Below are 26,502 nucleotides of genomic sequence, written 5' to 3'. Positions count from 1 at the left end.
TTGTAAAATATTTTTAAGGCAGCATTACAAAAGACCCACTTCTATAACCACTTCTATTGTTTAGTCTACCAGCTGCTATGGGGCGATTTGGGGAAAGCAAGTTTAAATTGAGTATTTTGATAATTTGGAAAGTCAATATAAACTTTCAGATTTTTTTCCCACAATAAAATGAACACCTTTGGAATTTAAAAAAAAAATGTTTTTTATTCATTAATTTCCTTCTCCAAATACACCCAACCTCTTTTGTCACCAGCATTCTAATGCTCCCTTTCCAAACTCTGATTCTGGAAATTTCTCCAGGCTTTTCTCGAGTTCTGTTCAAGTCCTCTCAGTATCCTTGAGGACACCTCCACCTGATTTAAGACAGACTTTTCAGCCTTTTTAAAGTTTTCCTCTCCACCACCTCTACTAACAAATTCCTTTAGAAGTCTTCCTGTCAGGGAAATTACTTTTTACAATGAAGCTATCACTCTCATTCTGGTACCTTCAGTTTGGTAAGATCAAGGCCTAAGGCTCTAATATCCTTTCCTAAACCTTCCAAATGTATGGGGGAATCTGGATTCCTGGGAGATTCAACCCTCCCAATCTTTCCCTTAGAGAGAATTAACCATCTTATCCCATAGGAGTAAAAGCTCTTTTCCCATTTCCGTGACCTCTTCCCCTAGGTTTTTTTCCTCTCATTTCTTCCCATTTTCCCAGCACTCCCTCTTTTTCCTTCATGCCATTTTATCTTTTTTTCCCTTGTGTTCCATTTTCCTCTATTCATCTTCTCCCTTCTCTCTTGCCACTTTTTCCCCTATGCCCTTTTTGTTTTTCACTTCTTCCACTGCCCACCTTGCCCCAAACCCCATCACTCCCATTCTTCTCACCCCCATCCTTCTCCGGAACAGAGAGACAAGAGCTTTTCAAATAACAATCTTTATTTTATTCTGGAAAATAATTAAGCAACTTCGATTTTCTTAAATGAAGTTGAGGTCAGGCAGGAAAGGAAAATATAAATGACCAAATTCCTCATCCAACCAATCACTATCCTCATCTCCCAAGAAATAAAGGGGTTGGAGGTAAGGGAGGGCACACCCTACCTTATCTGTGTTGGGAACACAATTACACAAGTGGATGAGAGGGGCTCGCTGCTAATGGCATTAACCATATTTGCTCCTCAGGGGAAGAGGGAAAACAAAAACTCAGAGAGGAAACAACCCACATAATCAACAAGGGAACTGAACCCAAGTGAAAATGGAAGGGGCACAGAGGACAAGACTCTTCCATCATCCATTTGAAGCTACACCCTCCTAAAGAATCTAGGAAAAACTGGGTTCAGGGAGGTGGGAGACTGCCACTGAGGACTGTCCCAACCCTAAGCCCACCCCACAATCTCCCCCTAGTCCTGAGAATGGAGAACTGGGGAGATTTTGCTTTTCCTCATTCAACTTTTATTTCTAGAATTGGGGATTATATACTTCAGAGAAAGCAGGAAAATGAGACAACAGAAATGTAAAAAAAGAATGAAGAAAAACAAAAAAAATATATAAAAGGCTATACAGATAGGAACATGACACACCCTGCACACACAGTAGAAACAAAGAGAATGAGACAGGATAAAGGTCAAAGGGGATTAAAAAGTACAAACACCTAAAATTTAGTAATGTGTTCCCTGGCTCCCCTTTGGTGTGTTCTTGTTTTGGCCACAAGCACATATATGTCCCTAATCCAAGCCCTTAGAAAAAGAGATGGATTAAGTGGGAGGAACAGGGGTAGGGATCATAATGTCATAGATTTAGAACTAGAAGGGCTGTTAAAGGTCAACTTGTCCAACCTCTTCACTTAACAGATGAGGAAACTGAGGCCCAGAGAGGAGAAATGCACCCTAGCTAGAAGGGACAGCAGTAGAGGGAGAAAAATCAAGCCAGCACATAATGAAGTCCCAATGAGAGAAAAATCTCTGAAAATTGTATCTTTCTTAAGATTTTCATGAGGAAACCAAAACTATCTAATGGAAAGACTAGGACTCCTAGCTTCTGAAGGTTAGGGGGCTGAATTTTTTCTCTGCCTTACAAAACTCCTGCCCAGAGCGCTAATATTCCCCAAGAAAGCTTTCCCATTGATGACAGGATATAAACCAGGCATCTCACACTCTTGGCCCAGGTAGAGAAAATGCACTCGAATGCCACTTGGAAAAAGAAAAAAGAACTGATTAAAAAAACACACACACACACACACAAAAAGAACAATGCAGCTTATAGACGAGACTCTCCACCTCTTCCTGTAGAGGACCAGAGAGTGGGTGCCGCTGCTAACTCCAGCTAGGGTCATAACCAGTCCAGTCCTGTGGAGGTGCCAAGTATACCCGGCGGCCCCGGAACAGAAAACTGACAATGCCCCGATAGCCAGCTCGGGGAACTCCTGACTTGAGATCATCCATGACACCTAGGGCCTTAGCAAAAGCTCTGAAGCTGTCCCGTCCTGTGTACTGTACCCGAACCTCCCCTAATTCCTGTTTCTGGTTGCCTTTTAGCTCCTCCACTTGCACTTGGGGCGCAGCATAGACTTGGGCAGAAAAGTCCTGATCATAGGCTTCCCGTTTCAGATAGGACAGGTTCAACTGAGTGAAGGGCACAAAACCTTGGTTCAACTTGATGAACTTGAGGTGCTGGTCAAAGAACTGCCCCTGGCTCACCCCCTTGCGACCAAAGGTCATTGTCCGAGAGATCTCTGGCCTTAAGCAAGCTCTATCCCTACGCTGCTCTGGTTGCCGCATCCAGTCATCCCAAAAGGCCTTTGGCCACTTAGGCTCCAGCTCATCCCATAGCTCAGCCAGCAGCAGCCACCCCAGGCCTGGGAAAAAGTCTGTTCGATACAGAAGATCAGGTCTTGTGGCATCCACCATCTGCTCCTTGCCATTATCATTCCAGGCTGAAACACACCACAGTGATGGATCAGTCCTCAGGAGTGGATATGTGGCTTGAAAGTATTCAAAGAAGTCTGGAGCCACCTCCAGGTCATCCTCCACCACCACAGCTGCTTGATATTTGAAGGTACGGAAGATTTGGCTCAAGGCCCAACGGTAATGACGGGCAATTTTATAATAGCCCTGGAATTTTCGGTGCTCGGTTGGGACAGGTACACTGCTAAGGTCAGGTTGTTTAATGTGCATGATGGCGTTGCCATATGAAGCAATGACCTGGGCCGTTGCCTTGTGCCCACAGTCCTGGCTCACGATGATGGGAAACTGCTCAGCTGATGGCCTGTAGTGGAGAAGCTTATCTAGGCAACGACGAACTGTGCTGCGATCACAAGCGATGACTAAAACGGGAAGGACAGATACGGCAGAGGCTGGGGTTGGGCGGGACACAGCGGCAGGGCCCGCGGTAGCCGCCTGGTGTCTCCGGCTCCACAGCACACTGTGCTTCCGGATTTGCTGCAGCAGCCCCTGCTGTCGCTCCAGCTCTGTCTCCGCCTCCTGGGCCAGACGGATCACTCGTCGGGTGAGGCTGGCAGGGTCGTCAGCAAAGGGGTCCTCGGATGATGGGCCACCAGGCAAGGGTCGGGCCCAGAAGAAGAAGAGGAGCAGGGCGTTCCAGGCCACAAAAAGAATCGCACCCCAAAGCACCAGCCCTGCAGACTGCTTCTTCAGCATCCTGACCCCTCACAAGAGGGGTTAGAAGAAGTTGCTGCAGAAGGGACTTGGGGGGGGGGATGTGGGAGAAGAGGAATGAAGCAGGGGAGGAAGCACCTTTTATCCCCTTTGCTCAGCCCCTGTCCTGGTGTCTAAGAAGATGCTTTTGGTAATCTGGAGGATCAGACAGCAGCCATGGACCTGGAGAGAGCAAAAGGATAGTAAACATCAAAAAATCAATGCTTAATTCAACATAGTTCAAGAATAACAGTTAGAGAGGCACAGGGACAGAGGCAAGGGAGTGAAGGATATTAAAATGTCTCCTTCCCTGAAGAATTCTCAGAAAAAGAGTCTCCCTCCCACTTCCCCAAATCTGACCATCCTATATATAGGATAAAAGATTATAATGGGATACCCCCCTAGAAAGTAAGAGTTTTCAAAGAGCAGTCAACTGATTAAGAAGTAGTACAAGGGCAGAAAAGACAGAATCAATTAATCAAGAAGCAAAAGAAGAAGCAAAAATAGTCTATATCCTCAAGAAGTCTTTATTTTAACACAGGAGACAGCACATACACACCTACACTTTAGGAAAATAATCATTTGGCAGCTGACTAAAAGATAGATTGGTTTGGGGATAGACTTTAAGTATGAGGTCCCACATACAGTCATCATTTGATCTGTATCGACAAACCCACACACAATCTTCAGTCTCTTTCAGAGGCTCCAAACAACTCCATTCCTCTCTCCTCATATACCCAAATACGAGTGCTTAAAGATTAGTGTAAAACCACATCACACCTATCAGATTGGCTAACATGACAGGAAAATGATGTTGGAGATATGGGAAAATTGGAACATTAATGCTTAATTAATAGTAATTTATAAATAATTAGTTAATTAATGTTGGTGGAGTTGTGAACTGATCCAACCATTTTGGAGAGCAATTTGGAACTATGCCCAAAGGGCTATAAAAATGTGCATACCCTTTGACTCAGCAATAGCACTTCCAGGGCTGTATCCCAAAGAGATCATAAAAATGGAAGAAGGATCCACATGCACAAAATATTTACAGCACCTCTTTCTGTGGTGGCAAAGAATTAGAAATTGAGGGGATGTCCATCAATTGGGGAATGGCTGAACAAGCTGCGGTATACGAATGTAATGGGATGCTATTATGCTATAAGAAATGATGAGCAAGCAGACTTCAGAAAAACCTGGAAAGACTTGAATGGACTGATGCTGAGTGAAGTGAGCAGAACCAGCAGAACACTGTACACAGTAACAGCCACGTTGTACAATGACTAATATTGATAGACTTAGCCTTTCTAGGCAATGCAAGGATCTAAGATATCTCCAAAGGTCTCACGATGGAAAAAGCTATCCACATCCAAAGAAAAAACTATAGTTTGAATGCAGATTGAAGCATACTATTTGTAATTTTTTTTTGTTGTTTTGTTTTGTTTCCTCTTTCTGGTGGTTCCTCCTATTGGTTCTAATTCTTCCTTACAACATGACTAATGTGAAAATGTTTAATAGGAACGTATATGTATAGCCTATATCAGATCATGTGCCATCTTGGGGAGAGAGGGGAAAAAATTTAAAACTCAAAAGCTTATGGAAGTGATTGTTGATAAATCGAAAGAAATTAATAAAAAAAAAAAAGAAATGATGAGCAAGCAGACTTCAGAAAAACCTGGAAAGACTTGTATGGACTGATGCTGAGTGAAGTGAGCAGAACCAGGAGAACATTGTTTGATGACTAACTTTGATAGATTTAGCTCTTCTCAGCAATGCAGAGATCTAAGACAGCTCCAAAAGTTTCATGATAGAAAATACTATCCACATCCAAAGAAAGAACTATGGAGTTTGAATGCAGATCGAAGCATACTACTTGCTCTTTTCTCTTCCTTCTGTTTTATTTTTTTTCTTGTTTCTTGTGGTTCCTCCTATTGGTTCTAATTCTTCCTTAAAACATTGTCTCTATCAGATTGCATATTGTCACTGGAAGGGAAGAGGAGAAAATTTAAAACTCAAAAGCTTATGGGGGGCAGCTGGGTGGCACAGTGGATAGAGCACTGGCCCTGGATTCAGGAGGACCTGAGTTCAAATCCAGCCTCAGACACAAAACACTCACTAGCTGTGTGACCCTGGGCAAGTCACTTAACCCCACTGCCTAGCCAAAAAACAAAACAAAACAAAACTAAAACTAAAAAAGCTTATGGAAGTGATTGCTGAAAACTAAAAATTAATTAATTATTAAAAAAAAAAAGAGGTCAGTGTAAAAATTATTTCAAAATTAAAGGGATATTGTCCACAACTTTGGACAGTCTAGTATATCGATTTGATCAAGCGTTTCTTACAAATTCAATAATCTGCAACAAACTAACTTGGATCTCTTTTATAACCAAACCAATTTATGCAACTAAGCCATCTTTTTTCATTATGAGCTAATTTCTTATGTGAGGTCCCTCCTCACCCCCAGCTAACTTCATTCCCTTCTTTCCACTACATCTCTCCCCCCACATTCCACAAGATCTCCACTAGTATGTCCTTTTGCTCCAGTTCCCCTTCAAAATAACTGAAACGTCATGAAGTAGTCAGAAGATCTGAATTCAAATCTTACCTCTGCCACTTACTACCTAATATGTCGGCTGAATCATTCAACTTGTCCAAGTTTCAGTTTTCTCATCTATAAAGTAGATTTATAATACCTGTTCTGTCTACTTCAAAAGATCATCACAGAATATTGTATAGAATAGTCTAGTTTATAGGATGATATACAGATCAAACGGGATCTAGTAGACATAAGTACTTTACAGGAAACTATAAAGTAGTTAATAGATGATGGAAAGTATTATTATTACTACCCTCTGACTCGCTATTTAACCTAGCCAGTCATTCTTTAACTCCTTTGCCAAGTATCTAGATTCTCACTCACCTTGATCTCTTCGGAACTTTAACATCTTCCTAAAAGGTCTTTAAAGTGACCACATCAAAGACTTCTCTGACATTCCCCCTGTAATTTGCCTATCATTCACAACCCTAACTCTGCAGTTTAATTTTCTCAGAAACTTTAACATCAATTTCCTCTTATTACAACTCACAAAATAAAGTTTTCAGGACTTCTGCTTTCTTTTTTGTAGTCTTCTACATACAAACTAGATAAATATCCCCTTCTTCTCTTTTCTATCCTCCCACCCCCCATTCACCCACAGCTCTTATTCTTACTTATAGGTCCACTGCTTTCATAATATTCTCCTGCAGCTTCCCTAGAGCCTCAGCTTCAAGGATAAGGTATTATGCTTTCTTTGTCGGGGAGGTTATCCTCCCAACTGCTGACAGAGCAGTGAGCAGATTCCAGGCCTTCAAGGTGCCTTCTTTCCCAATAACGAGGAGCTAAACGGTGATACAGGCTATTTGGTAAATGCCAGGAAGAAGCCAACTTGCAGCTACTTCCATATCCCAGAATTCTTTTACTGAATTAACCTAACCTTTGGGTGAGATGAAGAGTGGAAAGAGGAGGAAGGAGTGGCCAAAATATATTGGTTAATTCTGAACCATCAGTGTTAACAGAGGCAAATTTCTTCAGCTCTCTGGGGTTAGCACAGAGAACCTAAATCAAAACACCATGTGTTCTGCCTAACTCTTCCTTTCCCCTTACCACTCTTTTTCAAACCAACACTTCAGATACTTATCTCTAGTGGTAGAGGATGAACTGACTTGTCATGCCACTGGTGTTCCAGGATGCAAGACTAATCCTGTATCACACTTTCACATGTCCTGGATCTTCAAATAAGATCCCTTAGTCTAATCCTGCCCTCAATCTAAATCCCATCTCTCCTCATCCCTAATAGTGGAAGAACTTGAGGCAAGATGAACTCACTTTCTGGACCTTTGTTCAGTCGAGTCAAGATTCTTTGTGACCCCATTTAGGCTTTCTTGGCAAAGATACTGGAGTAGTTTGTCATTTCCTTCTCCAGCTCATTTTACAAATGAGGAAACTGAGGGCTAAGTGACTTTCCCAGGGTCACACAGATAGTAAGTACCTGAGGCTGGATTTGCACTCAGGAAGATGAGAGCCTTTCTGACTTCTGGCCTGGCACTCTACCCACTGTGCCACCTAGCTGCCCTTCTATCGAGTGGCACAGTGTTATTAAATGCTTAACCTTACTATGTCAAAATTCCTTTGGTGTGAAATGAATGTAATAAACATATTGGAAATATAATCCCTTTTCTCACAGTGACTAGAGATGTGATGCCAGGGCAAACCATCTAACCTTATCAGGACTTAGTTTCTTTGTCTGTGGGATTGAGGGGTTTGGAATAAATCCTTTTCATTTTTAATATTCTATGCTATTATGGTAATATTTCTCTCTCCCTAGCTACAAAGAAAAGGGTTCAAAGAATAGCTTGTAAATAGATATCAGATGCAAACAAAAGCCCTGTGATAAAATAACCCCAAATAGCAGATAATCCAGAAATCTCATTTGAGATTACTTTGAACATATTAGAAACAGGTTTAGCCTTTATTACAAAGCACTTAGATAAACAAAAAGCATTTCCCAACAATAAAGACTTACAGACATTAATTAAAGTGAATTAAGAAAAGTTGTAAGAAAGATCTTTAAACACAAGAAAAAATCTGATCTGGGGTACAAAACAGAAAGGGAGTAAGGTGGGAAACGGAGGTGTATTCTGTCAGGAGGCAAACAGACAAGATGATGATGATGTCTCCAAAAGTGTTCATAGCCAAAAGTTTATAGAATGAAGTCCCACTCATATCTGAGCTGCCCCCCCACTCTCTCCCTTCTCCCCACACATACAAAAAAAGAAGAAACACTCAGACAAAACTATAAGATCGATCAGTCAGTGGACATTTATTAAGCCTACAAGGCAGAAACCACATACTATAGTGGGGATACAAAGACAAACATGAAGCAGTCACTGACCTAAAGGGACTTACATTCCATATCAGAAAAGGCATGTAGAAAAATAAACATGAGGTAGGTTTTTAGAGAGAGGCATTAGCAACTTGGGATAGGGTCCTGAGAAATTACCTTGTCCAAACCCCTCATTTTACTGATGGAGAAACTGAAGCCTGGTAAGTTATCTTTGACTACATAAACCAGTACAAGTCTTAAAGATGCGGAAACTGAGGCTCTGAAAAGCTGACTTGCTTAAAGGAACAAATAAGTGCTAGCTAGAGAGGATACAAGCCTCGCCTTACGGACTTCTGATCCAGTACTCCCACCACAACCCGAATACATACTCCTAGTAATCAATAAAACGAAATTTTGAATTTGTGTCTTCTAACTCTATATCCAATGGGAGTTTTTTTCCCCCATTATACGATAAAGTAAACAAGTAAAAAAGGGAAAGAAAAAGTATTTATGAAAATAGGGCCAATATGCAAAACCATCCCTTTGGACTCTAGAACTACAGTGTCCTGCCCCTTAGACACCCTTCACTCCTCAGTTCATTTTCTCCCAGAACCCAACTATTCGGTCTCAGAACCTCTTCTTCCACCTGCACTGAATTCCTGAAATGACACAACATGACTAATGTGGAAACATTGATATGACTGTACATGTATAGTCTATATCAGATTGCTTGCCCATCTTGGGGAAGGGTGAGGGGAGGGAGAAAAAAATTTGGAACTCAAAATTTTACAATGTTGAAAGCTATCTTTACATGTAATTGGAAAAAATAAAATATTATTAAATAGGAAAAAAAAAGAATGGGTGATGTGACGTACTGACTGGGTTTACAAGTTTATACTAAATAGGGTCAAAAGCTAAAACAGTTTTTGTTGCTCTTTTATAATCAAGCAAATTTGATTTTGCTTCATGTTTATGATTTAAGGGGGTAATAGGGTTTCCAAAGACCAGGGTTCCACAATGACACAGACCTTAATCAGTTGTGTGCCTCAGGGCACGTAAGTCACTTAACTTCTGAAAGCCTGGTTTTTTTTCATATGTCAATGAGGGACAATAATGCTTCTACAATATACCACACAAAATTGTTGGGAGAAAACAGCATTTGTAAGTTGTGACATGCTAAATATATATGAATAATTACTAGGGAAAAAAAGAAATCCAGAAATGATTCCAAGCATATTGCCTCTGTAGTGACAACAGTTTAGTTCATCCTCTCTCCCCAACCCTAAGTCCCTTTCAGAAACCTGGTGTCCCACGAAGTAATCTCCTTCCCCTTCCTTCTCTCCAAATTACCTGCTCCTCCTTCCTCAGGATACAGACATCCTTCCCTTTCCAAACAAAACATTATACAGGATCATAGCTTTAGAGCTGAATTATCTAAGGATAAGGCCTCTAGTTTTTCTCCCCCTAACCTCGAAGTTCATTTATGCCAAGGCCCCAGATCTTCCCCCTCATTCTTCAAAAGTATTAGCTCCTTCAAAACTAGAAAAAGGACAGGGGTAAAATATGGAGTTCTGGGAAAAGGTCAAACAAATGTTCACTCCCAATATTAACTCCTGGCCTTAAAAGCCAATTTTAAGCCAAGCTTAAAAGCACACTCCTTTCTTCCAGATCCAATCCTCAGTCTCTACAAAAACACACATATCCCGCCCTTCTCTCCCCTCACCCCCAAGGGCATACTCATTTCCCCAACAAACACAGGCTCTTTTCCCCAAAACAAAATTTCCCTTCAAGTTTCACAATAACTCCCTCGTCGCTCCAAAAAAGATCCTTTCCACATCTGGTCGCCTGAATTCCAAATACAGTGCTCAGTGTTCCTACTTTCCTGAACTCTCCCTCAGGGGAGACAATATTAAGTAAATAAAATCCACCCCTCAAAAAAGAAACTAAAAAAGCTTAACCACTCACCACACAGCAGATGCTGCCCCACATGTTGCCTGACCACCGAGCCCCAAACAACATTTTAGCCATCCCGCCCCCGTCCACACCTCTCTGCCCTCTACCCCGGAGGACTAAGGAGCTCGGGGAGGTCAGCCCCCCGAGCTGGGCAGTGCTTTGGTTTGGTTTTTCTAGGAGGGGGTGGGGGGGTGGCGAAGGGCTCTGGGATCAAGCCGACGCTGCCCCTTCCTTCTCTCGGTGACGCCCCCTCCACAGCCCCCTCGGACCCCGGCTGCCCGCTTCCACTATCTCGGGCACTTTCAGAACCTCTCTGGTCCCAGAGATTTTTGCCCAAATCCCTCGGTCCCTCCCTCGATCAGCCCGGGAGCCCAAGCTGCCTTCGCGGGCCCCCTCAACTTCCTGCCACCGCAAACTTTCCCCAGTTACCGAAGGGTCGCGCCCGTCGCCGCCTGCCGTGGGCCGGGGGCCGCTCGCCCGCACGACCCCGACTCCAGTAGCGGCAGAGCCCCGATGGACGGCCGGCAGCCAGCGACCTCCGCCCCGGACGCCCCTTCCTGAGGCTCCAGCTGGGCCCGCCCCGGCAAAGCAACGTGGCCCTTCCCCCGTGGAAGGGAGGGTAGGGAAGGAGTTCCGCCCAGGAGGCGGGGTCGTCGGGGGCCGGAGCCGCCTCCAGGGCCGCGGACGGAGCCGGGGCTGCCGGCGGCGCCGTGCAAGCGGTGGTTGCAGGCCGAGAGGCCGAACTAGAACAGAGAAGTGCCTCCATTCTCTCCTTCGCCAACTCCTCAGTGATCTCCACTTTTTAGTTACACCAGGCAGTCCTAACGCCCTCTCACCTAGAGCTAGACAGGCAGGTCCCCGAGCCCCCTCCTCTGCCCTCCCTTCAAGTGTCTATCCTCCCCTCCAGCTCTCCTTCCATTCTAAGCATTCATTGTATTACACACGATAATGGGTCACGGGATCACGGGAGACTAGAGACGAAGAAGTCAATCAATAAGCATTTATTAAGTGCCTAGCATGTGCCAGACACTGGAGCTACAGAATAAAAAACAGTTAAGTCCCTGCACTCAAGCTTACATTATACGTGGGAAACAATACCTAAGCCAAACAGGGTTTATGTTTTTGAGGGGAAAGAGAAAAAGAGACAGAAGCACTAGCTTTGAAGGAAGCCAGGCATTCTGAGAGGTAGAGAGGCCACAAAGACTTCCAAGCAAAGGAAGCGGTCTATACTGGCAGCACAGGGCTGAGAGATGCAACGTTGCATGCAGAGAACAGCAAATAGGAAAGTTTGGGGTTTTCCAAACCTTACTATGGACAGAGTGCATGAAGGGGTATAAATCCTTTCCCAGGCAGGGAAGATAGGTTGGGGCTGGACTGAGGAGCTAGAAGGGACAGAGTCTGTATTTTATTCTTAAAGGAACACATGGAAGCAGTACGGAGCCACTGAAGCTTTGTTGTTGTGTTTTTTTTTTAACAGGGAAGTAACATGGTCAGATCTCTAAGATGATCAGTTTGGTAACTATATGGAGAATCCATTGGAAGGAAAAGAGACTTGAGGCAAGAAGTCCAACTAGGAAGTTCAGGAGCCACACAGTTCAAAAAAGAGTAATTCAAGACTTAACTAGGGTGACTGTGTTAGTAAAGAGAGGAGACCAGATGTGATGGCGGTAGAATTGACTTGGCAGCTGATTGGCTATTTAGGGACAATGAAAGTGAAGAGTCCAGGAGGACTTCAAGGTTTCAAAACTGAATGGTGCAATGGTGGTACCTTTAACAGAACTATGAACACTAGGAAAAGTGGGTTGGGGGAAAACTTAATGAATATTTTTTGAGACATGCTTAATTTATGATGCCTATGGACATAAATACCCCATAGGCAGCTGATAATATAGGACTGGGCCTCAAGATACAGACTAGGGCTGGAAGCTATATGTATAGAGATGATAATTAAACCCACAAAGTGTAGTGAGGAAAGAGGACCCAGAAAAGCCTTGGGCTACACCCAGTTAGGGCACAGGACATGGACAATGACCCAACAGAGATAATCCTAAAAAGGAGCAATCAGATAGCTAGAATAGGGACCAAGAGAGCAACGTCATCTAAACAGTGTCAAATACTACAGAAACAATCAAGAAAGAAAAGGACTAAGAAAAGGTCACTGGACTCAAAAGTTACTGGTAACCTTGGAGAGAGCAGTTTCAGTTGAATGATAAGATAAAAAGCCAGATTACTGGAGGTAAAAAGCAAGCAAGAACAGAAGTAGAGTACAGACAAAGTTTTCTAGGAATTTGGTTGTAAAAGACAGAAGACTAACTTAGGATGATAGTTTGAATGGATGACAGGCTTACATGAACTTTTGTTTTGTTTTTTTAAGTATGGGTAAGATATGAATATGTTTACGGCAGCGGGAAGGAAGTTAGTATAAGAGAAGAGTGAAGACTGGATAGACAAGAAATAACAACGAAGCAAGCTGCTGAAGGAGACCAGAAACCATAGAATCAAGGGTACAAATAGAGAAGGCTGTCCTTAGAAAGGAGAGAAGCCTAGAGAATGGGGTAAAGGAGGAATGAATAGGAAATGATTAGGAGTACTGAGATGTAGAGTTTCAGGAAAGAAGAAACTCACAGAGACTACCCCCTTATTTTCTCAGTAAAGTATGAGGCAAGATCCTTTGCTGAGAGGGAAGAGGGAGCTGTGGTGTGTGAAGCTTGAGGAGAGAAGAGATTTGGAACAGCCACTATGATGAACACAAGAATCAATTAGAGAAAAGCAAAAGGATTGTCTTCAAAATGAAGGAAGGTTCAGCTTTGATTAAATATCAATTAAATAAATATATAGTAAATAGCAGGTTGTGTGATTTGCTCTAGCAGTATATAAGTAGGATCTGAGGTGGTAGATGATGGGCTTAATTAAAGGTTGGGGTTTGGCAAGGTCTAATCCCCTTATTTTACAGATGAGGAAAATGAGGCCCAAAGAGCCTAAATGATTTGCCCAAAGTCACTGAGTATGTGTTAAAAGTTAAATTTTGTACCCAGGTCTTCTGACTCAAAATCCAATTCTCTTTCCATTGCACCATGCTTACTAGGTACAAACGAACATGATTCAGATCTAATCCCAGCTCTGCCACTTACTACTTGGACAAATACTTACCACTTACCTTGAGTAATTCAATTAACTTCTCAGGGCCTCAGTTTTCTCATCTATAAAATGAAGGAGTTAAACTAGATCTCTAGATCCATTTCTAATTCCAATCCAGGAGAGAAGCTGAAGAAAAAAAGGGGAGGGGGTGAGGGGGAAAGGAAAAGAGAAGATTAGAGAAGGGAAGTGAAAACAGGAACTTGAGAGTATAGAGAGAGCAGAGAGGAAACATCTGCAGTCAAAACTGAGCTCCTAGTTTCTGATCTGTATATCTGGGAGTAGGTATAGGCACAAGTAGGGTTCTTGTTTAGGAGCTAAGTCCTGAGAAAAGAGTAAACAGGATGCTTAGATCCTGAAAGGGAATGATCTCTGGCATGGTAGAAAGATCACTGAACTAGGGGTTGGAAAACCTGAATTCATAAAATCTTTCCAGTATACCACATTGCCTATATAATTACTACTAGTCCCATTTTCCCAGACCTTCTTCCTTAATCCATGCTTTTCTCCCTCTAATTCAGAATAGGAGCCTTGATTAGACAATAGCAGTTTGGAACTCTTAACCTATGTGTCTCTTGCATGTAGTGTCTGATCTGTCCCTATCACAAAATTCAATGCACTCTGACCCCCTCTCTGATCAAAGAATTATAAAATCTTGGCATTGGAAGTTACCTTTATTCCAGCTCCTTGTCCTGCAGATGAAACCCAAGGCATGTCTAAATATGCCTCATTATAATCAAAGTTGGTAGGCTTGTGGGTCCCTCCCCCAAAGTTGCCAGTGTGCCAAATTTTCCATAGACTGAAAAAGGGTAGAAATGCTCTGTTTCTGGCTGCCTTCAAGAGAGGAAGATGAACAGCTGGTGGCCTCTTAGTGGGGGAGAGGCTTCTGGTCTTGTGAGATTTCAAAAGGTTGGAGGAGCAGATGTGCAATGACAGTAGTCCTTGCCAGAGTTTGTCACTGAACTCCATGAGGATCAAGCCTGTGTAACAATGGTTCCTCAACAACTGAAAAACCATACTCTTCAGCAAGGGAGCAACACTTCTTGTGACTACATTCCTTTATTACATTCAGAAGTGAACCTGGTGGGGCAAATGCTTTGTAACAACTGCTTTAAGTTTGAGCCTACTCTCCCCAAGAACTGAGGGGGGGGGAAGAGGAAGGGTGTGCCCCAGGTCCAAAAGGATGTGTTTATACTCTATTCTTGTTATATATTCTCAGTAAATATCCCTATTGTTAGAGCTAAAAAAAATTTTTTTTAAAGGTAGAAAGCACTTGGCTCAAGACCCAAAGCAGAAGGACCTGGAATCAACTTGTAGAAGAAAAGGTAGAGTAGGGAAAAAATCTCGAGGTAGAGGAGATCAAGTTCCCACTGACAATGTAGCAAATTATTGCCTCTGAAAAAAGATCCTTTCCCCGAAACCAGTTTTACTTAGAAGACGAGAGAGAGATTGAAGGGGAGAGTCAAGGAAGAGGGAGATGAGTCTTTGGCCTGATTTAGTCAACTTTATTTACTCCCAATAAACTTTTTTACATGTTGATATCCCTTGCTTTCCAGTTCATCCTGATCTGCACATTCACATCACTTCGACTGTGTATCCAAACTATATATTCTTGATCTCAACATCATCTACAGGTGTTCAACCCCATAAGTCTGAAATTCCTCTGACCATAATTGAAGTTCTCCTTACATCTCTTCCTAAATCTACTTTTTGTCTTCTACACACCATTCAGTCACTTTATCTTTCCTTGCTTTCTATGCCGTCTTCTCTGTTTTGTCCTCACTCTTCTCCCTTCAAAACTTAGACTGTAAGGTTAAGCAATTCAACTTTAACATCCTCTACCTTTGAGACCCCAGGACCTCTGTCCCATTGACATTCATTACTTTCTAAACTTCATTTCTAAATTGTAATAAAAATAACTAACATTTATAGCACTTTATATTATTTCATTTCATTCACATAACAATCATGTGAGGAAAGTGCTGTTTTACATTCCCATTTTACAGATGGGGAAAGTGCACTGAAAGAAAAAAGTCACTGTAAGTAACTTGAGCTATCAGTATCTTAAACAGGGTTTGAACTCAGGTATTCCTAACTCCAAGTCTAGCACTCCATCCACTAAACCCCACCATTTGAATTCTCCATTCCTATTCCCATGCTGCTAACCACTCCTGGAGGAAACATGCCAATAGGATCCACCACAAATTTAAACTATCCAATCTGACTAGGCCTTCATTACTGTACTATCAATCCCTTTCCTTCCTAGACTCTCTCATTCTTCAAAGAGTCTGCTCCAAACCTTTTCTCCCCCTGCTAAAGAAATTTAGCAGAAAGTCTTGAATTATACTTGACTGAAAAAAAGACCTCATCATGAGCTCCCTCTCTTCAATCTGACTTTAAATCTGACCTTTTTCTCACTTCCTTTGCTCTGTATCAGATGCAAAGGTGGCTCTTCTCTTTGCTAATAACAATCCGGATATTCATGCCCTTAATCTTGTCCCTCCCCATCTCCTTCATAAGCTTGTTCCTTTGATCCTTCCCTCCCTAATTTTTTTATTAAATTTCTCTCCCTATTTCCCTTCCGTTAGCTCTTTCCCTATTGCTTACAAACATGCCTGGATTTTATTTCTCATTTTCACAGCCAAAAAGCTACCTACATTCATTGCCTTCACCTTCTTTACCACTTACTTCTCAGCCCCTTATAATCTGGCTTTTCGTCCCCACCTCTTTAATCAAACTTCCCTCTTCAATGCCACTAATGATCTCTTTATTGCTGAATCCAATAGTTTCCCCTTAGCCTTCATCCTTCTGGAATTCTCTGAAGCATGTGACACTCTTGTTCACTCTCTTCTCCTGAACACTCTCTCCTACTTGAGTTTCTGTCACACTGTTTATTCTTGTAAGGTTTTCCTTCCACCTCTTTGACAGCTCCTTTTCAGAATCACCATCTATAGCCCTTCCTCTTGCTAGGTACAGGTGTATCTGCTGGATTTGCACTGGTTCCTCTCACCCAGTAATGTCATCAGTTTCTATGAGTTCAAACTATGCAGATGACAACTGCTCCCGTTCTGTACCTCCATCTTATATGGCCCATCTCAAACACAGCCCTTCCAAAAAAGAACTCATTATCTTTCCCCCAAATTCTCCCCAATGCCTTCCCCATTTCTGTCAAGGATATCACCATCCTTCCAGACATCCAGATGTGAAAGAGTAGCCACATTTAACTTTGCACTTTTATTAACATCCCCCACATCCAATCAGGTGTCAAGTGCTGCCAATTCTTCCTCCATTAACTCTCTCAAATCTGACCCTACTTTTCTATACTCACACACACAACCACCCTAGTTCTTGCAAGTGTTCATTATCACTCACCTAGATTAACAAAATTGCCTGTCTCCCTAACTCTCCTCTCCATCCTGTCCTTCACACAATTGCCAAATTGGTATTCCTAAAGCACAAGTCTGAGCAAGTCATTCCCCTATCTTGAGGCCATTCAATGGCTACCTAGAGCCTCTAGAATAAAATACAAATGCATCTTAAAATATCTGTTAGAAATCTGAGACTCTTCTCAGTCTGCTTATAGTCTATGTTTCTGGGCTGATTACACATCATTCACAATCATACACTATTCTCCAGCTTAACTGACATACTTGATGTTCTGTGTATATGATTGTACAGCTTCTGATTCCATGCCTTTGTGCAAGCACCATGTCCCTCATGCCTGCTCTCCTTTCTAACCACCAAATCCTGGAAAACAACATTCCCTTCACTGAGGAAGAAAGTATCCAGTTGGACGAGGAAGTCAATGTCTTCAAAGGCTGCTGCACTTCTCAGGATCCTTACTTTTCTTGAAAGTTCAATTCAGGTGCCACTTTTTCCAAGAATCCTTCCCTGATTCTTCCCCCCCTTCCCGGTATTGTACTCTCTCCAATCTCAATAGCCCTTATAGGTATGCATGTATATATTATAGTTGAATGTAAGCTCACAAAGCAGGAGTCCTTACCCCAGACCTGTACAACATATAGCCTGCAAAAAAATGTAGGGTTGCCAATGCACAATCTCCTGTTTGTCAAGTGACCAGCGGCAACCAATCAACATCAGTCTGTCTCTAGTCCAACCTCTCTGTGGCAGAAGTTTACAAGTTGTGCAGGTCTGCCTTAACCATTTTGTGTGGCATGCATCCCTTCTTTGAATAAAGTTTTCAAATGCATAAAATACACAGAATTACAAAGGAGCCCAATTATATCAAAACAAAATGTATGTTCTTAAAAAGACAAGTAAGTTCATAGACCCCAGGTTAAGAACCTGTTTTATAGAGTAGAATGGGCAGCAAGGTGACACAGTGAATAGAGTGCTGGGCCTGGAGACAGGAACTCATCTTCCTGAGTCCAAATCTGGCCTCAGTCACTGACTAGCTGGGTGACTCTAGGCAAGTCACTTATCCCTGTTTGCCCCAGTTTCCTCCTCTATAAAATGAGCTGGAGAAAGAAATGACAAACCAGTCCAATATCTTTGCCAAGAAAATCCCAAATGAGGTCACAAAGAGTCAGACACAACTGAAGGTAAAGTAGATACTGCTCTTTTTTTCTTTAAATCTCTTTAAATTGTGCCTGGCACAATTCTTTACATGTTTTTGAACTGAATTGAATTAAATTGTTGTGAGTTTCTTTGCCTCTACCCTCTCATAACCTCCACATTCTGCTCCCATCCCTTGACCTACATAAGGCTGATAACATTTCCATTTCTAAACACCTGAACCTAGGGCTCCTATCAGAAGGTAGGTATGTGACCTGTTTGGTATTTACAATTCACTTCCCCTCCACCATTCAGCAACCAGACTCATGCTCCCTCTTCTTCCTCATCCCCCTCACACTTCCAAATTAAGGCTTCATGACCTTCATGTTCTGCTTCTCAATCCAGACACATTCTCTCCTATAACCCAAGAATTTTGCCTTCTCGTTACTTTCTATCTCTAGTCATTCTCTTCTCAAACCTGTATGCTATTCTCCCTCTGCAACTCAAAAGGTTCCATTTCCCATTCTCTGTGACTGGAATTTAAAACCAATGAATCAAAGGATAGGATTAAATTAAACTGAAATCAACAAATATTTACCTTGTACTTACTGTGTGCCAGGCACTGTGCTAGGCACTAGGGGGTACAAATATAAAAACAAAAGTCTCTACTCTCAAGGAATTTACATTCTACTGGAGAGAGAGAGTGTGTACAGAAATAAGTAGAAAGAACCTGGGGAAATCAGGGAATGCTTTCAAGAGATGATATCTAAGTTGATTTTTAAAGGAATATAAGAATTCTTAGAGGTGAAGATGTGGAGGAGTGCATTCTAGGCACAGAGACCAGTGTTAGGAGATGGAATATTAAGTATTAAGAAACTGCTAGTAATTCAGTTTAGCTGGAATGTAGAATTAGTGATAACAAATATGGAATAGAGCTGGAAAAGTGGGCAGGAGGAAGACTGTGGAGATCTTAAAAGACCTGATAAGGAGTTTGTATTGTAGTCTTAAAACTTAGCTGCTTCACCCATTGTCTTCTTCCCTCTGGAGTCACAGAAGTATCCCTGTTCTTCATTAAGGTTAATTCTTATACCTGTACCCTTGATTCTATTTGTCCTTGCCTACTCCACATTCTTCCGTAGTCTTTCCCTCTCTGACACACATCTTCTACCTCTTCCTGTTCACTGGCTCCTTCCCAACCACACACAAACATGCCTAGGTCTCCCCAATTCTATAAAAACTTTTCCTTTGATCCAATTATTACCATCTAGCTACCAGACCATCCCTCTTCTCCCCTTCATTGCTAAATTTCTGGGGAAAAGTTGTCTTTGCCTCATTTTTCTACTTATGACTATGGAAGCATACTGAGCCCTAGTCAATCTCCTTCTCTCTTTAGGGTATATAATACAAAATAATATTAGGACAGTCTTTTAGTCTGAAGTCCTTGTTCCAATCAGAATGAAAAATTTGATCAGTCTTTATCAAGTTCCCAAAAATGTCCTGCACTGAAGACTTTTTACATCATTCTTATTGAGGGCTTAACCAGTTTCTACTGGGAAAGGCCAGATTGTCCTGGAAGTCATAAGGTCAACGGTCAGACTAAGAGAAAAAGAAGTCTTCGATAAATTTGGTTAATAGAAGTAGCTTGAGTTCACCTTTGATCAGGCAGAAAGAAGTTTCTCCTGGGTGTACAGATTGTTTTATTTGATAAAGCAAAATGTTAGCTGAACTTTCACCTGAGTTCTGTAAAAATGTTTTATCTCACTGAGCAACTGTATCTCTAGGAATTCTAATAAACAGTAACTTCAAAATGGCTTAAGAGCTTCTCAAAGGCAGGATGGATTTCTGGGTCTTTCCAAATTTTCTCCCTCTCTAAGCCAAAATGCTTAGAATTAGAGTATTTTAATTAATAAATTTGTCTCTGGCAAACCTGTGGCCAAAACACTGCATATGGTATTTTTTTTCTCACCACCTCTTCTCTGTCCACAATGGAGACAGCCCAGGACCTTGAACTAAAGAACCAAGGGAATACCAATGTTCCCCATACCTCCAATACCATTTCCAGCCTGGATTTCACGACCAACCATCATTGAAGAGTACAATCATTGTCAAGAAGGGGTCTACCAACCACTGACCAGATGCCACCAAAAGTCCAGGAAGTAGTAGTACCCCCAGACTACTGATTCTGATTCCAGTTCAGACTCCACAGCCATCAGCATAGGAAGCAATCTTTGTGGAGACATGACCAGGAAACTACTTCTGTTAGTACTGTACTATAACACCCACCTCTTTCAAGCAACCACAGCTACTAAAGATCCAGAAATGAAAATTTCTGCCACGAAAGTCTTTAGCATTGTCAAAGGATTCAACAACAGGAAGGGATATGATTTTCTCCATGTAAATGACATTAAAGGAGTTGCATTCATAACTCCTTTGCTTCTATACTATCAGGTCTATGGGGCTTTTCCATGTGACTTGCAACTGAAACTACCTTTATGTATTGTTTCCTCCATTAGAATGTGAACTCTTTGGCACACTTTTACATTTGTAACTCCAGACCTTAGCACAGTACTTGGCATGTAGTAAGTGCTTAATAAGTGCTTTTCATTCATTTATTCAGTCACTTCAAATGTGCAATCTGGCTTTCACTTATACCAGTCTGATGAAACCACACTCTAAAAAGTCACGAATGACTTCCTAACCACCAAATACAAAAAATGTTTTGTTGTTTCCAATTCATACCCTCCTTATTCTCTCTGGAGCTTATGAGAGAACTGACCACCAGTCCTAATAAATAGTTATTCCTCCCTCAAATTCAGAGATACTCTCCTAATTTTTCTCAACTCTCTAACGGCTCCTTCTCTATCACTTTCCCTGGCCCTTCAATCCCTCCCCCAAGAATCAGTCCAAAGCCCTCCTCTCTTTATATTTCCTTCCACAGTCATTGGTGACAATGCAGCTTACTCCTAAACCTATAGATCCATTCCTGACCTTCTGAACTCTAGAGTTACTTCTGCAACTTCATACAGGCAGGACAGCTCCATAAGAATATCCCACTGGCAGTTCAAATTCAGTATTATCACAAATTGAGCTTTCTTTTCTTTCTTCCCAAATCTGCTTTTTACACCTTATTTCTTCCTGTAGCACCACCATTCACCCTACAGCTCTTGTTCAAAACCTTGTGTTAATCTTTGACTTTTCCCTCTCTTCAATCTTGTTACTAATAAGTTATCAAGTCCTACTGATTTCACCTCTATACCATCTCTCATATCTGAACCCTCCTTTCTATTCCCACTGCCTACTACAGACAGGTTCTACTGCAACAGCCTTTTAAGAGGTATTACTGATGCTATCCTCTCTTCCGTGGTACCCATTATTCATAGCATTGCCTGGATAATCTCTTTTAAAATCTTCAGCAGCCCCCTAAGAAATAAAAATGAAACTCTTTTATCTCTTGCCCCGGAGTCCTCACACACCAGATATCACTGGTTATTTAAAGTATTTAGTAAGTGTCCATTGAATGAAACAACTAGTTAAGAGTTAAAGTGTACAAAGCTTTTACTTTAAAGCTTTTGTGTTATATGTCATCACTTTTCCAATATCCTGATCCCCAATAAATCATGCTGAATATACTGGCTCCCAATCTGATCTGACTTAATCTCCCCCTCCCCCATATCAGCTACTAAACTAACAGAAGAAAAGAAAGCTATCATAAATTAATGTGATATAATTACTAAATTCAAATTTTCCTGAGGGTCTATTCATCTAATAGAGAAGATGATTATTTTTAAATCCAACAGATTCCAGGGTTTATCCAGAAATGGGAAGAATCAAATTCAATACAGGCTTTTAATTATAGGATAACCTCCAAAATATTAAAGTAACAACAAATAAACGGTCTTTGAAAATTCAGATTTCTTCTCTAAGAACTCAACACAGCATCATATTTACTTGAGGGATAAAAAGAGGACATATAATTTCATTTTATATGGAACTCCCAGGTAAGAGAACTCTCTTTACCAAAGCAGGTCAGCATTTTGTCTTCAACTGGTCTTGGCTGCCTAAAACACAATGGGGTTAAGTGATTTGTCCAGTGTCACACTATGTGTCAGTGACAGGTCTTGAACCCAGATCTTCCTACCTTCCTTGCCACCTATTCCACACTGCCTCTCCTCACATGCATTAATAACAATACATTTATGTAACACTTTTTAGTTATTAAAGTACTTTATGTATATTATTTCACTTGACCCCATGAGGTAAGTGGGACAAGTATGGCTGGTCTCACTGTACAGATAACATAAACTAGCTTTAGAAGTTAAGCACTTGCCTACAGTCATAAAACTGGTTAGAGAGAAAATGGTATATGTATATTCTGACTCCTAGTGCAGGGTCCTGATCTTTCCACCATACCATCACACTTCAAACTTCTCAAGTTTAGAATCCGAAGAGGGAAGGACCTGTAGTTGACCCTCTAAACCCCAGGTGGTGCCACATAACCAATCATACGTTTTCAAAAATATCTGTTTCCCCTTCTATTAAACACCTCTAGAGACAGTTCCTGATTTTTCAACGGTCTCATTCTAAATTGGTGGTAGTAGAAGAATTCCTAAGACTTCTTACCTAAATCTTTCCCATTGCCCATTCTCACTGTCCTGACTGGAGCAGAAAATGGGACTCAATTGTTGTTCACTTTTACATAGTAGCTCTTCTGTCTGAGTGGTGGGGGAAATTAAAGAAATGGAATATACTTGTGAACTGGAAACCACTTTCTAGTTGAGTCCATTCTTTACAAAGCTAAAGGTTAACCAGGAACGTAGGAGGTACGCCCCCTTCAAGAGGACTATACCAGTCCAAAGTCCCCATACAAAGACTTTCAGACCCAATGTAAGCTGACACTTCTTTGGAACCAGGGACATCAAGACCCCAAGAGGAAAAGAAGATAGCATCTTACCACTCTTCTGTTCTCTCAGTGGCACACCTTTCCAATGGGAATCACCAATCCCATTTCAAAGCTTTAGATGAGAGCCCCAAATCCAAACCCACAAAAATAAAGTGCAGTTCCCTCTCCTTTGGTCTTAGTTCAAAATCCAGAGAGCAGAGGAATTCGAGGTGTGTTCTGGAGAGAGGGCAAACAGGATTGTCCAGGCAAGGAGGGGAAAAGGGAAGGGAGGAGCTTAGGGGGGAAGGGGTATATCCAAGCCCCTCCCCCCAACCTCTGGTTTCAGTGTCTTTCCCAGAGGTCAGTATTATGAGTTCAACAGGCATCTTAAATTTTTAGTCCAGTGAGCTGATGGCATTGAGGCATTATCCCATCTCCTTTTCCAGAGCAGGGGTATCTTCTGCTGGATGAAGAATGATGTTTGTCTTCTTCCCAGGGACATCAGAAGTAGTCTTCAGAACTAGCACACACTAAAAAGCTGATATAAGTTGTTGACACCTGTGGAGCATTTAAACAAGATCATGCTCCTTTCCTTGTTCCAAAGCTTAATTAGGTCAAATTATCAAGGCATCTATTTCCTACATCCCCTCCTCTCCCCTTCTCCATTCCCTAGAATATTACTGTACAATTACACAAAATTCCTGTTGTTTTTTTCCAATAGTCTATATGTTGGCTTAGTTGGTAGCTAGGTGACAAAGTGGATAGAGCTCAGAGCCTGAAATTAGGAAGACCTGAGTTCAAATCCCACCTCTGAAACTTTCTAACTGGGTGAACCTGGGCAAATCATTTAACCCATTTGCCTCAGTTTCCGCATCGGTAAAATAGGGATAATAATAGCACCTACCTCCGAGGGCTGCTGTGAGGATTAAATGAAATAATTATTGTAAAGAGTGCCTTAGCACAGTGCCTGGTAGATAAGATAGTAAGTTCTATATGTTAACTACCATTATTATTATTACTCAAACACTTTAAAAGAATCTAAGGTCTCACCTCTATGTTAGCTAGATTACTTCTGGGAGTCACTGTTACCTAGTAACAGACTACAAACTAAAACAACATTTATTTATTAAGCATATAATAAATACCATTTTATGACTGTATGTCTCAGATTAAAAAGGGGATTGATTTCACTATAACCTATCCCTAAAAAAAGAAGTGGATTAAAAATCAAATGGTTCAAATCCTAACTTTGCTATTTATTTGCCTATGGGACATTGAACAGCCACTTAACCTCTGGGCCTCAATTTCCTCATCTTTAAAACAAGAGGGTCACCTTAGATGTCCTCAAAAGGCACCTTACGACACTCTAAAATCCAGTTCTAAAAATCTATAATCCTACAGTACAACAGTAATGTTTCTTTTTTCATTTTACACAGTATAGATTTTATATAATATAGGTTTCTTTTCATTTTTCCCACCTGCTTTCCTTAGGATCATGGATTTAAAGATCTTAAAGATCATGACCTTAGCTGTCATGTATGTAGACTCATCCCAGAAACTCACAAATGAGGAAACTGAGGTCCAAATAAGTTTTCACTTGCCCAAGTCCAACAGGTAGTTGAGAGGCTTCAGTTTTTTGGGTTCAAGGAAACTCCCTTAAGTCTCCAAAAGGAGAACTGGGATCAAATCCTGGCTCTATCAGTAGCTGCTTTTATGACCTTAGCCATCAGTTAAACTTTCCCAGTTTGTTTCCTCTTAAGCTCTTTAGTCAGTGTGGTACAACATTAAGAGTCTTAGATTTGGAGTCAGAGGGCCCAGGTTTATCATCTGTTGCAACTCTGGGCAAGTCACTTTTACTGGGGTTGTTTCCTTATGAATAAAATTAGGTTGGACTAAATAATTTATACCTTCCCTCGATTCATTCACTTAACAAAGCATCTAAATCTAAAATCCTAAGACAACATGACCTTCAATGGCCCTCCTAGCTCTAACATTCTAGGAGTGGTGAAGAAAATAGTTATCTCTATTCGCAAAATTTAACCCCTTCCCATGGAAGAATACCTTCTGATAGTTCTTCTTTGGATGTTTATGTCAACATTTTTTTCCTGTAACACAGTGCTCTAATTTCCTTTTATATATAACATAACTCCATCCTGAGCTTATTTTGCCTTCCCAATTCCTTTAAGATTATGAGGAAACTCTTACTCTCTCACCAACCTAGGCCTAAAAAAGTCTTTGTGACACTATCCCAGTCACCTTTCGTCGTCTTATATACACTAAAAATTAATTTCACCTCCCCTCCCCAGTTGTCACTTCCTTTTAACATCTAACTTTTTATATGTCACTCTTGTGATATAACTCCTTCACCTGATGTTATAAATGATTCTTTCCATGTATATACACATATAGTTATATATTTACTCCCACTTGCCCCTCCTGTGATCAAAACCCCAGCCCTCTGGTACACAACGCCCTATTATCTCCCCCCAACGGATCATTACCTGGTCCCTGCCCCTCCCCCAGCTCCAAGACAGGCTCTCAGGCCCCTCGGGATCTTCTTAAGCTCCGGGTCCTGGCCCCTCCAATCCTGGCCCGTGGCCCCCGGCCACCCCTCCCCGCCCCCCAAGAGGCCCTGCCCTCGCCTTCCTCTCCCCCTCCCACCATGCTCCACCGCCACTTCCGCCTGAGTCCGCCGGAAGTGAATCCAGGGCAACTGCAGCGGCCCGGAGCCCCGCCTCTTCATGGTCCCCTCGGTCCAGACTCCGACAGGCTAGTAACTGACTGACCTCTCTCTCTCCCCCCCTCAGGGCCTGAGGAATGGGGCGTGGGGAGCGGGAAGTGGGGAGGTGGGGAGTGGGAGGTAGAGAGTGGGAAGTGGGGAATAGAAAGCGGGGACAGAGAAGTTGGCGGGAGGCAGCGAGAAAGCAAAAGGCCGAAAGCGCAAACAACTGCGCAAGTCCGGCCGGGTTTGAAAAGGAGCGCATGCGCTCCCTCTCCCCCTCCCCACCCCCCCTCCGAAAAACAGGGAGGTTGGGGTGGCGAATGGGACTGTTAGGCCAAGTAAGGGGTTTGTGGAGGAGCGCATGCGTGGGTCTTTGCAAAAGTGGCATGAACGAGGTGTTTTGTGTCTGGTGGTCGACTTTTTTTTTACTTTTTAAAGTTTTTTCCTTTTATTGTGAACTTAACCAACGGCCCGCAAGTTTCCCAAGAGACCTTTCCGACTTCATTTCGCTTCCCTCCCCGGGTTGCACAGTAGGCCCCTTTTTTTTTTTTTTAAAGAAGTGAGCAGTTAACATCAGTAAATGAAAAATTTGCCTATTAAGGAAATGAGTGATTTTTTTTTTTTTGGTGGAGAGAAGATTTTAGATGACTGGCTCAAACTTTTAGTTGTTTTTTGCTTTTGCTCCTAAGGTTGAACCTACTGTTAAAAAAAAAAATTAGTACCTGTTAAAGGGAGAGGGAGCTTGTGGTTCTTAAGTTTTTGCATAGGCGCCTGCCTTCTTGTCCTTTGAGCGTAGGAATCT

The 26,502-nt window shown here is 41.9% G+C and overlaps 1 protein-coding gene across 4 annotated transcripts; it reads right to left on the bottom strand.

Moving 5' to 3' along the window:
• Positions 1-902: 902 nt before the first annotated feature.
• Positions 903-26,502, bottom strand: MGAT1 (mannosyl (alpha-1,3-)-glycoprotein beta-1,2-N-acetylglucosaminyltransferase). 4 transcript variants are annotated; one of them, XM_027841247.1, is made up of 4 exons: positions 25,480-25,577; positions 23,051-23,536; positions 13,607-13,713; positions 903-3,817 (listed from the first exon to the last, which is right to left on the bottom strand). In XM_027841247.1, the coding sequence occupies exon 4, from the start codon at positions 3,635-3,637 to the stop codon at positions 2,294-2,296; it is 1,344 nt and encodes a 447-aa protein (XP_027697048.1). In that variant the 5' UTR covers positions 3,638-3,817; positions 13,607-13,713; positions 23,051-23,536; positions 25,480-25,577; the 3' UTR covers positions 903-2,293. The 4 variants fall into 4 exon arrangements, with proteins under 4 accessions (XP_027697048.1, XP_027697053.1, XP_027697043.1 ...); XM_027841252.1 differs by lacking the exons at positions 13,607-13,713; positions 25,480-25,577 and adding an exon at positions 26,423-26,502; XM_027841242.1 differs by lacking the exon at positions 13,607-13,713.

The sequence above is a fragment of the Vombatus ursinus genome, unplaced genomic scaffold (genome assembly GCF_900497805.2).
Source record: "Vombatus ursinus unplaced genomic scaffold, bare-nosed wombat genome assembly UNPS02004734.1, whole genome shotgun sequence".
Taxonomy (NCBI): Eukaryota; Metazoa; Chordata; class Mammalia; order Diprotodontia; family Vombatidae; genus Vombatus; species Vombatus ursinus.
Note: the sequence above shows the minus strand (reverse complement) of the source record. Positions and strands in the feature narration are given on the sequence as shown.

What these genes read in the sequence shown, in the direction of transcription:
- MGAT1 (XM_027841252.1), bottom strand. Translation starts at nt 3,637, where the DNA reads ATGCTGAAGAAGCAGTCTGCAGGGCTGGTGCTTTGGGGTGCGATTCTT.